Genomic DNA, 12,038 nt, shown 5'->3' with positions numbered 1-12,038 from the left:
GTCTGTACCATTTCTAGTAATCTTGCCAGACATATCCATAATTATATTGTTTGACCCTTTGATACATCCAATAGGATTACAAGACAAACCGTCCAAAAATAGACAGTGATTGCTTATGGTCAGTGAAAAAAAAGTCAATGATAATAATAAAACAACAGACAGAAAGGGCGTAGGATAAGAGAGATAACAGATCAGAGATACCATGGACAATGTTATCAAATAGAAGATGGTATAATAACATTCTCTGTTTGATCCTTGAAGACACAAAGGTATCTAGAACACCATCTTACAGGCAGTAAGTATAAATCAGCAGAATAAAATAGGATGTGTAATCTGAAAATCCTAATATATGGACATTCTGTAAGAGGCTTTTATCTCTCTGTGGAGACAATGTGGTCACTACTGGTGATAAAGATATCAAGTTGTCACAAGCTTTACCTTCCAGATCAATTACTCTTTATGTCTTGGTAGAGTGTTGCTTTGTAATATGCTTTATTAAGAAGTCTATAGTTAATTGCTTACTTAAATTTTACAGTTTTTACATTACACTTTTATTTTCCCCTGAAGTGTGTATTTTAATGTGCATTTTACAAACAGGGACATTAGCTGTCACATTGTATGGATTACCTTGGCTTGTACTGGTTGTGGTCCCACTGGTGCCCATCTACTATCGCTTGCAAGCCACATACCGTCTATCAGCGCGAGAACTGAAGCGCCTTTCAAGTATTACTCTTTCACCTGTCTACAGCCATTTTTCTGAATCTCTGGCTGGTCGTACAACTGTGAGAGCTCTTGGAGGAATTTCCAGGTACTGCATAATTTATTAGTATCTAATGCTATTATTTTAAAAATTCCATCTTATTTTACCCTTCCAACTTGAGGGTTAGTGACCATCCGACATACTAACAACAGTTGTTTGTGGGGCCATAAAGACCCGACTTACCGTATTTACTCGAATCTAAGCCGCACTCGAATCTAAGCCGCACCTGAAAAATGAGACTTGAAATAAAGGAAAAAAAAATTCCCGAATCTAAGCCGCACCGGAAATTTGAGACTCGAAATTCAAGGGGAGAGTAAAGTTTTAGGCCGCACCTCCAAATCGAAACAAAGTTGGTCCATTGTAATATGAGACACAATTTAGGTCGAATGAATGACGATACAGCTACAGTAGTTTAGTTCGAGTCGTAAGCTTAGCAGTTAAGCTTTACCAGGTAGCCATTGCTACACGTCAGGCGCTCCGTCCGTATTTATACGGGTACCCTTCCTTTTTCACATGCTTCGTCTGGTTTGAATCGATTGCTTATTTTGCTTTGATCTGATAAGTGCTGTTTTCTTTGTTATAGGTGTTTGCGTCACTGTAAGCTGAAAATGCATTACTGTACTGTGTCACGCATTGTTTGTCGCATTCTGATAGTGCGTGTTTACGGCCTGTCGCCGCTCGCGGCATGGCTTGCTTTTGTGCGCGCTACCGCCGCTTACAATTCAAAAAAAAAGAAAGAGAGAGTAATCGTCTCATTAGCGAAACAATGGCAAGAGACTGCTATTTGTTGTTACTTACACTGTTGCTTTCTTTGATAATGATCAACAAGAACCAAATAATAGACTGCGTATGATAGAACATGTTCTGAACGAGAGTTACGCAAAAATGTTTCTCCATTTGAAAATCTTTGTGGCCGCTTCTTTAGTGCATCAAATTCTGCACAGAAATTAGTCATCTTGGAATTAAAAATCTATTTAGTTGCCATGCTTCATTTCTGACAGTATCACTATTAGGCATAAGAATAATACGAATATAAACATGACACGATACGCATATTCTTCCGCGTTTGCTGTTGTCTCACTCTAGTTTCGTAGTTTATTAGGCAGGCAGGATTTAAATGAGATAGCAGCAAACACGAAAGAATACATGACAAAATGTTGATATTCGTATTATTCTTATGGTGAAGAGAATACTGCATGTGATTCACATTTCATCAGGTTCCTATTAGCAACCATTTCTTCTCACAGGTAGGAAAAAATTCAGAAAGTAGAGTTGGCCATATTGACAAACATCTCAAACAGTCTTGCATGTCGGATTTTCGTAGTACATCGAAATTCTGCTACATTCGAAGATGAATAATACGGAATTTGTATTTACTTTGTTGGATAATGTATGAAAGTGCAGTGGTCGAAACTCTGGGCGGAGAAATAAAAGCTCGTCTTCCACCTTTCTCCTTTTTTCTTTTTTTTTTTTCTTTTTTTTTTAATGACTCGGAGGTTTTGGTGCCATGCCTGTGTAGCGCTACATATATTCGACGGCAGAAGTTAGTTGTGGTGGCACCTACCAACATTTTTCAGAACTTCCACTTGCTTTGCACTCGATTCTAAGCCGCAGGCGGCTTTTTGGATTACAAAAACCGGAAAAAAAGTGCGGCTTAGATTCGAGTAAATACGGTATTCCAAATTTTGTGATAGTTCACCCTTTTGCAAATTTATATGCACTTTAATACATCGGATCTTAAAAGCAATGCACACTGTAAGCCATGTGTATCTTACATAAATATACCATAGCTGCAACTACACATTTGAGGATGACATGAACCACATCACCGTGAATGCTTCTCACACCATTGTGGAGACTGTGTCTCTCTTTTAACCATATGACAAGCCTAAGATAGAGGAGTGTATCTAACATGTAAATGCAGGGCTTCAGGAGTCGCTCAACAGAGGGGGAGATCACACGTATATGTGATTGATGCATCACCCTTAATATTGTTGCACCACACCTGTCATGGTTTACATCTTAATGTTTCATTTCTGATATACTGTTGCTTGCAAAACTAATTTCCAGAAGTGTTCAGTGTAACCAGAGCACTGTCTGTCCAATCCCATTGATTATCAATATTTTCACCAGGATTTTCAGGATAAATTACAGTTGCCACATAACTGTAGGCACAGTTACATCAATTACTGGAGGAGTGGGAAGGGACATCTTGCATGGTACAAGGGAGGACATTCATAATACCTTCGGACTTCTTAAATAAGAAAGATGAACTTTTCTTTTCACTACATGAAATAGAAAAACATAAAGGTATTTCTACAGACTTGCTGTGCATAACAGAACATCATTTTGAAGTCCAAGGAATTGAGGAGAAGCACCTAGATGGATACAAGCTAGTATCACACTACTTTAGGTATAATACAGGGTGTATCAAAAAGAATCATCCGATTTTAGAAAATCATAACTATTATGTTCTTTGAGATATGGGCATGAACAACATACTGTTGGAAAGAGCAGACTCTTTGAGGTTTACATGGTTCCCACTACGTAGTGGCCATGTGCGCCCACTTCAGTTCTAGTAAAAATGCGGTCAAGACAACAGAAAGTGTTTTATGTTCTACATTTTCCACAGTGCAGCTCAGTAATAATTGTTCAGTGTGACTTTTGTACTAGGTATGGTGTGGGTCCTCCTACAGCACAAAGCTTTAAATCAGGGGTCTCCGAATTACGGCCCGCGGCCCGAAACCGGCCCGCGAGGGCCTGCCTACCAGCCAGTGTTAGCTGGCCGGACATACCCAGTATCCGGCCCGCCAAATATTTGAGGTGGTACGTATACTACCAACAATTGAGTTTCGAGGCCTATCGCGACCAATACACCGTGACATTGGCTCTGCTACTCGCTACAAGACTACATAAGTAAACTTTTTGTTGCGCCGCTTGAAATAACAATGTGTTGACATACTCCACCTCTGTTACGTCTTGCAGTAATTGTGTTGCTAACAATGATTTTGAGATTTCGTTAACTTTGCAGGACGCTTTCGTGAAGACTGTGCAGTGGCATACTTTTTTTGTCGGTGAAATTCGCCAGAATAAAATACGCCAGAATTTCAGTCAGGTACGTCCACCAATCAAAATTATGTAATTAAATAAAAATCGTAGTTCGTTTCAGTGCTAGCTATTCCCACAACCTTAGATTTTTACGTTTTCATCTTTCCTTTAGCCTTACATTACGGTGATCATGGAGTGCTAGGGTGCTTTAATCCCACGAGGTAGATCTTGGCCCTTATGACTTCGTGGAGGAGTCAGTGTGGCACGCGGACTAAAAAGTTTGGAGACCCCTGCTTTAGATGATGGCATGAACAATTCTCAGTAGCAGGTTGTTTGTGTAAAGGCTGAGTGTCTGCCACAGATGTCAAACGCATTGGCCATAGTTCCACAAGGAGTCTGCAGAAAACCATTCGCCGTTTAGCTTGACAGCTCAGCATGGCCCCAATATCCATCTGGCATGTTTTGCATTGACAGTTACACATGAAACGATACATAATTCAGCTGTTGCAAGCTTTTCATGGAGGTGACAGACAGTGTGGGGAGCTCTGTTATTTCGTTCTTGGCAAGATGGAGGATGACAGTTTTCTTCCATGCTTAGTGTTTAGTGATGAAGAAACATTCCATTTAAATGGAAAGGTGAACTGTCATAACGTGAGTATATGGGGTACGGAACAGCCACATGAAGTTGTACAACATGAGAGGGACTCTCCGAAGTTTTGCAGTGCAGTTTATGCGAAAAGGTGTATGGTCCACTTTTCTTTGCCGAGAACACTGTTACAGGAAGCACATATCTCCATATGCTTGAGATCTTTCTTTTCCACAGTTGGAGAGTGATTTGAACGACTTAATTTACTGACAGGTTGGGGCACTACCACACTGGCATCTTCACACAGGAATTTTTAAATCAAAGGATTACTGAACAATGGATGCATCCCAGTGGACAAAATGATTCAGTCTTACATTACTGGCCTCTGAGGTCACCAGACCTAACTTTATGTGATTACTTCTTGTGGGGCTTTATAAAAGACTCTGTTTATGTGCCGCCATTACCAACAACAATGAATGAATTAAGACATCACATAGCAGCAGCTGTGGAAGCTGTAACTGAAGACACGCTCATTGCAGTGAGGGAACAATTTGAATACCACATTGTCATATGCTGTGCATCTCAAGGGGCATGTATTGAACACCTATAAAAGAAAAACTTTTGAGTTTACTGTTCATTATTAGTTTCAGAAATATAGACGTGCTAGATCAGATGATTCTTTTTGATACACTCTGTAAAAGTGGAATGTAGTCTGAGACCATAGACATAAAGGAGTATTGCATTTAATGGCTCTTTAAGTGCTATACTTCAGTAAGTGACTTGAAAACGTACAAACAGTGGTTCTGACAATGTACACACCTGCAACAGCTAATATTTTAAACTTTGTTAAGAAATTAGGAAAGACGCTAAAGACTTATGGAAATATTGTGTATGTGAAAATTTCAGTGTTTGTTCCATCTCAGATAGTGGTGGTCTGGGACACTTATACAGTCTTGAGCAGGAGATGTTCAACCATTTGATATTTATTTCATGTTCATTCTATTAAAGCTAGATGTTTGTAAACCCCAGTAGTAAATTCAGTAGTTCCTGGAGAAACTACTAGGGCTTAGCTCAAATCAGCTGATTATAATGGCAGATATGGGATTGCTGACTGCTCAACAGAGAGAGCCAAGTAAGTGCTTTTAAATGCAGAAGTAGGGTATGGTTATTATACAGAGACATTTCCATCAACATTTCAACACAAGGTGGGCTCCTGTTAGAAACTCACTGACAGTTTAAAAACAATGAAATGTTGGAACCAAAGCAGGCTCATCTGTCTCAAATTCAATCACCTGAAAATATGGAAGCCATGAGAATGGCACCGCAACACAGCCACAGTAAATCAACAAGGAGAGCTGCAGCTGAACTTGGAATATCACATCAGTCTATTCGGCACATTTTTCATTCAGGCCTTAATTTATTCCTATATAAAATTCTAGTGCTCCATAATCTTCTTTAGCAGCAGAAAGAAGAAGACAGTCATAATTTTGCTGCTTGGGTAATGCAGAGGGAAGTGAAGGATTCCTGCTCCACATCTGGTTCTTTGATGAGTTGTACATCCATGTCAGTGGCATGGTCAGTAAACAAAATGTGAGATTTTTGGCTATTGAATGTCCAGTGACCTTCATGAAATGGACAATTTCTGTCAAGAAGAGTCTGTTTGAGATGCCATATCGAGCTGTGGATTAATCAGACCTTTCTTTTTTGACAAAACAGTCAGTTCTTAATGATACATGGGCATGTTGCAAAACAAGTTCCTTCCTGCACTTTATGCCACTCCGCGACCAACACACACACACAATGGTTTATGCAGGATGGAGCCTACCCACACATAGCCAGTGTTGTTCTTAACTTTCCGCATGAAACATTTGGTGAAAGAGTGTTGTTTCGCTGCTGTCCCCAGTGTCTTCAGTATGGTCAGATTTGGGCAATTCACAGCCCTGACACCAATCCCTGAAATTACTTTCTGTGAGGATATTTAAAAGGCGTCTTCTGTTAACATCCTCTAGATCTAGTGGAACTCAGAACCCACATTAAATAAAGGGGGAAAAACAATCAGTGAAGATCTGTGCCTGCAACTAGTGCAAAATATGAGTGTCTTGAACAGAAATAACGCAGAATTGAACACTGACTCCATTTACATTGATTCTCAATGAGTTTGTTATTCTAGATGTATGAAGTTCATAATGTTATGTGTCATAATATTCAAATAAATGTAAGTATAAATGGTTCAGCATCTCCAGTGCCCCTCTGTACTTGTTGATGTTTTGTTTTGCATTGAACATCTGCAACAAGAGTAGCAGAACATGGTACAACAGCAAAGGATGATTATTTCAAGTCCAACTGTCTTTCTGAAGTAGACCTGAGCTTCGTAACAAATGATTTATTTGACAATGGTGGTGAAGTGACAGTAGAAAGCATCCATAAGAGAAACATGATATTTCACACAACCATAAATGGTGAATGAGTTACGCTATTCAGAGAGAATCTACAGGATGAATGATGGAAAGGAATTTGCTGAAGACACACGGTAGATGAGAATTAAATCTTTCCTAAAAAATATTCTTACAACACTATGAATCCAGTTTTCCTTTACAATGAGTCAGGAATATTTAAATTAGAAGCCAAGAGAAATGATGGCTAATATCTAGGATAAGAGAAAGCTTTATTTATTTGATGTAGAGGGCTAGATCTAGTAAAGAATTAAAGAGCCAATATGGGCAGTATTCCAAAATTGTTCACTGTGTCACCAAAAAGACAATAACCATGTATTTTCCACCAAAAACTCCAAGGTCAAAGCAAAGGTTATTTGTAGCATAATTAGGTATGAAGTGCATAAATTCAGCAAGGCAAATGATAATCCCCTCTCTGATGAATGTGGCACTGAAGCAAGTTGTTGTTGTTGTTGTTGTTGTTGTTGTTGTTGTTGTCATTGTTGTCATTGGCATCGTCACTGCTGTCGTCGTTATGATCTTCAGCCCAAAGAATGGTTTGAAGCAGCTCTGTATGTTAAATGGTTTAAATGGTCAGTCCTGTGCAAGCCTCAAAATCTCTGCAGAATTTGCTGCAACGTGCATCCATTTGAAACTGCTTATTGTGTTCAAGCCTTGGTCTCCCTCTACAATCTTTACCTCTTACACTTACTTCCATTACCAAACTGAAAATTCCATGTCACATAAGGATGTTTTCTATCACCCAACACCTTCTTTCTGTCACATTTTGTCATAAATTGCTTTTTTCCCTAGTCAAATTCAGTATCTCCTCATTAGTAACCTGATCTACCTGCACAATCTTCAGCATTTTCTGTTGTACCACATTTCAAAAGCTTCTATTCTCTTCTTATCTGAATTGCTTATTTTCTATGTTTCATTTCCTTACAAGACTACACTCCACTTAAATATTTTCAGCAAAGATGTCCTAACACTTAGTTTGATATTAGATGTTAACAAATTCTTTTTCATAAATTCTTTCTTGCTGTTACCAGTCTGCATTTTATATCATCTCCACATTGGCCATCATAAGCTATTTTGCTTCCCAAATAACAAAACCCATATATTACTTTATTATTCTCTTATTCTCTGAATTGCGTGTTACCCACGTTTCACTTCCACATAGAGCTGCACTCCAGATAAATACATTCAGAAAAGACTTCCCAATGCTTAAATTTGTATTAGACGTTCACAAATTCTTTTTTTAAATGCTTCCTTGCTATTGCCACTCTGCATTTAATATCCTCCTTGCATCGGCCATAATCGCTTATTTTGCTGCTCAAATAACAAAACTCATCTATTACTTTTAGTCTCTCATTTCATACTCTCTTTTCTGTAGAATTGCATGATTTAATTCAGCCACGTTGCGTCACCATTATTTTACTTTTGTTGACATTCAAATTATAATCTCTTTTCAAGACACTATTAATTCTGTTCAGCTGCTCTTCCTAATTGTCTCCTACATAATTACAATGTCATTGACAAACTTTAAAGTTCATATTTCTTCTCCCTGAATTTTAGTTCCCTATCCAAATTCCTCCTTGGTTTCATTTACCTCTTGCTCAACGTACATATTGAATAACGCTGGGGACAGGCTACAACCCTATCTCACTCCCTTTCATACCCTTTTGTCTCATATAACTGCAGTCTGGGTTCTGTACAGATTATAAATAACATTCACTTCTCATATCTTACCCCTGCTATATTCAAAATTTCAAAGAATGTAGCCCAGTCAGCACTGTCAAAAGTTTCCTCTAAATCAACAAATGTGGAAAACATAGCTTTGCCTTTCTTCACTCTATCGTCTTGCATAAGTCATCAGTCAGTATTGCTTCACATGTTCCTGCATTTCTTGAGAATTCAAACTAACCTTTCCTGAGGTTGGCTTCTAAGAGCTTTTGCTTTCTTCTCTGCAGATAATTCATGCCAGTATGTTGCTACCTAGAATTATCCAACTGATGGTTCGGTGGTATTCACATTGTTCAGCACCTGCCTTTTTTGGAAGTGGTCTGCTTAGATTCTTCCTGAAGTCTGAGGGAATTTCATCTTCATTCATTTCCTCTTGTTCTATAAAATTATCCTCAAGTTTGTTTCCATTCTGTAGATCTTTTATATATTCGTTGTACCTTCCAGCTTTCTCTTCTTTGTTTAGTACTGGCTTGCCGTGTTGGCTCTTGATAGTCGTACACATCCTACCTTTTTCTCCAAAGATAACTGTAATTTTCCTGTAGGTGGTGGCAACTATTTTCCCCCTAGCTATGCATGTTTCTACAGCAGAGCCATTTTTGCTTAGTCATATTGCACTTTCTGTCAATCTGACAATCTGTATTCCCTTCCATCTGCCTTGTTTGCTGCATTTTTATATTTTTTCCTTTCATCAATGAATTCAGTGTCTTCTGTGTGATCCAGAAATTTCTACTGGGCCTTGCGTTATTACCAATGTGATCCTCTGCTGCCTGTTTCATATCTCAAAGGTACCCAATCATCTTCCCACCTTCTATTCTATTCCTCTCCCTGGTTTCAGTCCAACATTGTCTGACACTCCCACTGAAACTCTCAACAACCTCTCGTTCCTTCAGTTTATGCAGGTCTCTTCTCCTTAATTTCCTCTCTTTTCGCAATTTCTTCACTTTCAGTATGCAGTTTATAACCAATAAATTATGGTCAGAGTCCATATCTAACACTGGATATGTCGTATAGTCTAAAACCTGGTTTTGAAATCTCTGAAACCTTAAAGTTTACCCAGGTCTTTTGTATAAGACTTCTTCCGTGATTCTTAAACCAAATGGAAGCAATGACTAAATTTTGCTCTGTGCAAAATTCTACTAGGCAACTTCAATTTTTATTACTTTCCTCCAGTCCATGTTTTCCTACGTTTTTCTCTATTTTTCCTACTGCTGAATTCTGTTCACCCATCCCAATTAAATTTGTGTCTCCCTTAATTATGTGAACAATACTGTAGAAAGAATAGATTGTTACTCACTGTAAAGATGGCACATTGAGTTACAAGCAGACACAATGAAAAGACTGTTACACATTTATCTTCTGGCCAATGTCTTACTCAGAAAAGAAAACATGCACACATTCATGCAAGCAAGCATATGTCATGCACGTATGAGCACTATCTCCAGCCACTCAGGACATAAACATTGTTGATATTCCAATCTTGACTTCTCATTGTTTGATTTTATCTATATGAATAATTTCATTTACCTGATCATACATTCATTCAATCTCTTCATCATCTGCAGAGCTAGTTGGTGTAAAACTTGTACTACTATGGTAGGTGTTGATTTTGTGTCCATGGTAATGCTTTCACTACACTGTTCACAGTAGTTAGCCACATTCCTGTTTTCATATTCATTATTAAGCTTATTCCTCTGTTACACATGTTTGATTCTGTGTTGATAACCCTGTACTGACTTAACCAGAATTCTTTTTCTTCCTGACACCACACTTCTGTAATTCCCACTGTATCTAGTTTCAACTTATCCATTTTCAGTTTTAAATCCTCTAACCTACCTAACATTCCACACTCTAACCTGTAGAATGCCAGTTATCTTTTTCCTGATGATGACATCCACCTGAGTATTCCTTGCCCTGAGATCTGAACGGGGGATAATTTTACAACTGGAATTTTTTTACCCAAGATGATGCCATCATCATTAAGTCATATAGTAGAGATTTGTGCCCTCAGGAAATAATAGAGGCTATAGTTTCTCATAGTTTTGATGCATTGACTGTACCAGTATAGCAAGGATGTGTTGGCTAATGTTACAAGTCAGATCAGGTAATCATCCAGACTATTGCCTCTTCAGCTACTGAGAAGGCTGCTTCCTCTCTTCAGGGAGCACTGCGTTGCACCTGCAATACTGCTGTCTGTATCACTGAGGTACACACACCTCCCCACCTCTGCAAGGTTTGTGTTTATGTTGATAAGATAGCACTCCACCTAGTCTGTTTTTCACAGACCCAAAAATACAGAAAACTGCATATAATAGCACAAAGCACTGTAACATACTTGCCAAATACTTTGAAGAACTACGTAACTGTGATCCACCGAAAGAAAAATTAAATTTAGATATTGTAAACCCAACACCACCGGACTCAAAGCCACTAATCACAGAAGAAATAAAAGCAATCATAAAAGACCTTAAAAATAATAAAGCACCTGGAGAGGATAATATAGTTGCTGAACTATGGAAGTACTCTAGTGACATGATACAATGTCTATAAGAAACACTCAAAGAAATCTGGACAACACACAGCTTACCACCAGAATGGACATGTGCACTAATACATCCACTACATAAAAAAGGGAAGAAAACAGACCCTAACAATTATAGGGGAATCTCCCTCTTACCAGTGACCTATATGAGAAATAAACTGCTTGTTATCTTAAAAGAATTGGGACTCGATACTAAAACAACTGAAATAATTAAAGCAACTTTGACAAATACAAAATCAAAAGTAAAATTTAGGGGAGGGCTCTCGATATCATTTGAAATATATTCGCGTGTTTGACTGGGATATGGGTTGTCACCTATGCATTTCAATTGTGTGTTAGAGAAGGTAGTTCAGAAATGGAGGGAGATCATCAATACTAAAGGGATTCAACTAGGAAGAAATCCAAACAAGATCACTGTCGACTGTTTAGCCTTCGAAGATGACATGGCATTGATTACAGAGTCGCCAGATAATGCCCTAGAACAAATAAGATAACTGCAAAAACAAGCAGCCAAAGTAGGACTACAAATATCCTTTGAAAAAACAAAGTTCATGACAAACATCTGTGGGCCCCTCAAACTATTGCAGTTGACAACAATACAATACACAAAACAGATTCCTTTAAATACCTAAGAAAGTGGATTACGTACAGTGAATAAGAAAAGACAGCTATAGAAACTACAGTGCACAAAATGGAAAGAGTGTTAAATAAGACCAAAAACGTTTATGACAAAAAAATCCTTGTCCTGGAACACAAAATTAAGACACTACCAAACAGTGGCCGGACTTCAAGCTCTGTATATGGCAGAAACACTTAAACTAACAAGAAATTGAGACCTTGAGAAACTAGAGATGGTCAAAAGAAGAATTTTAAGGAAAATACTGGGAGCTAAAAGAAATGATAATGCTGAATACAGGTTAAGACCAA

General features: G+C 38.3%; 1 protein-coding gene across 4 annotated transcripts in view; it reads left to right on the top strand.

Moving 5' to 3' along the window:
- Positions 1-12,038, top strand: part of LOC126171916 (ATP-binding cassette sub-family C member 10) — a 395,604-nt gene that overhangs the window by 279,514 nt on the left and 104,052 nt on the right. For all 4 annotated transcript variants that reach the window (XM_049920838.1, XM_049920835.1, XM_049920836.1 and 1 more), the window contains one exon: positions 598-808. In XM_049920838.1, the coding sequence (XP_049776795.1) occupies positions 598-808 (211 nt within the window). The remainder of the gene's footprint in view (positions 1-597; positions 809-12,038) is intronic.

This window comes from Schistocerca cancellata, chromosome 1, assembly GCF_023864275.1.
Source record: "Schistocerca cancellata isolate TAMUIC-IGC-003103 chromosome 1, iqSchCanc2.1, whole genome shotgun sequence".
NCBI lineage: Eukaryota > Metazoa > Arthropoda > Insecta > Orthoptera > Acrididae > Schistocerca > Schistocerca cancellata.
This window is presented reverse-complemented; position numbering and strand designations above follow the sequence as displayed.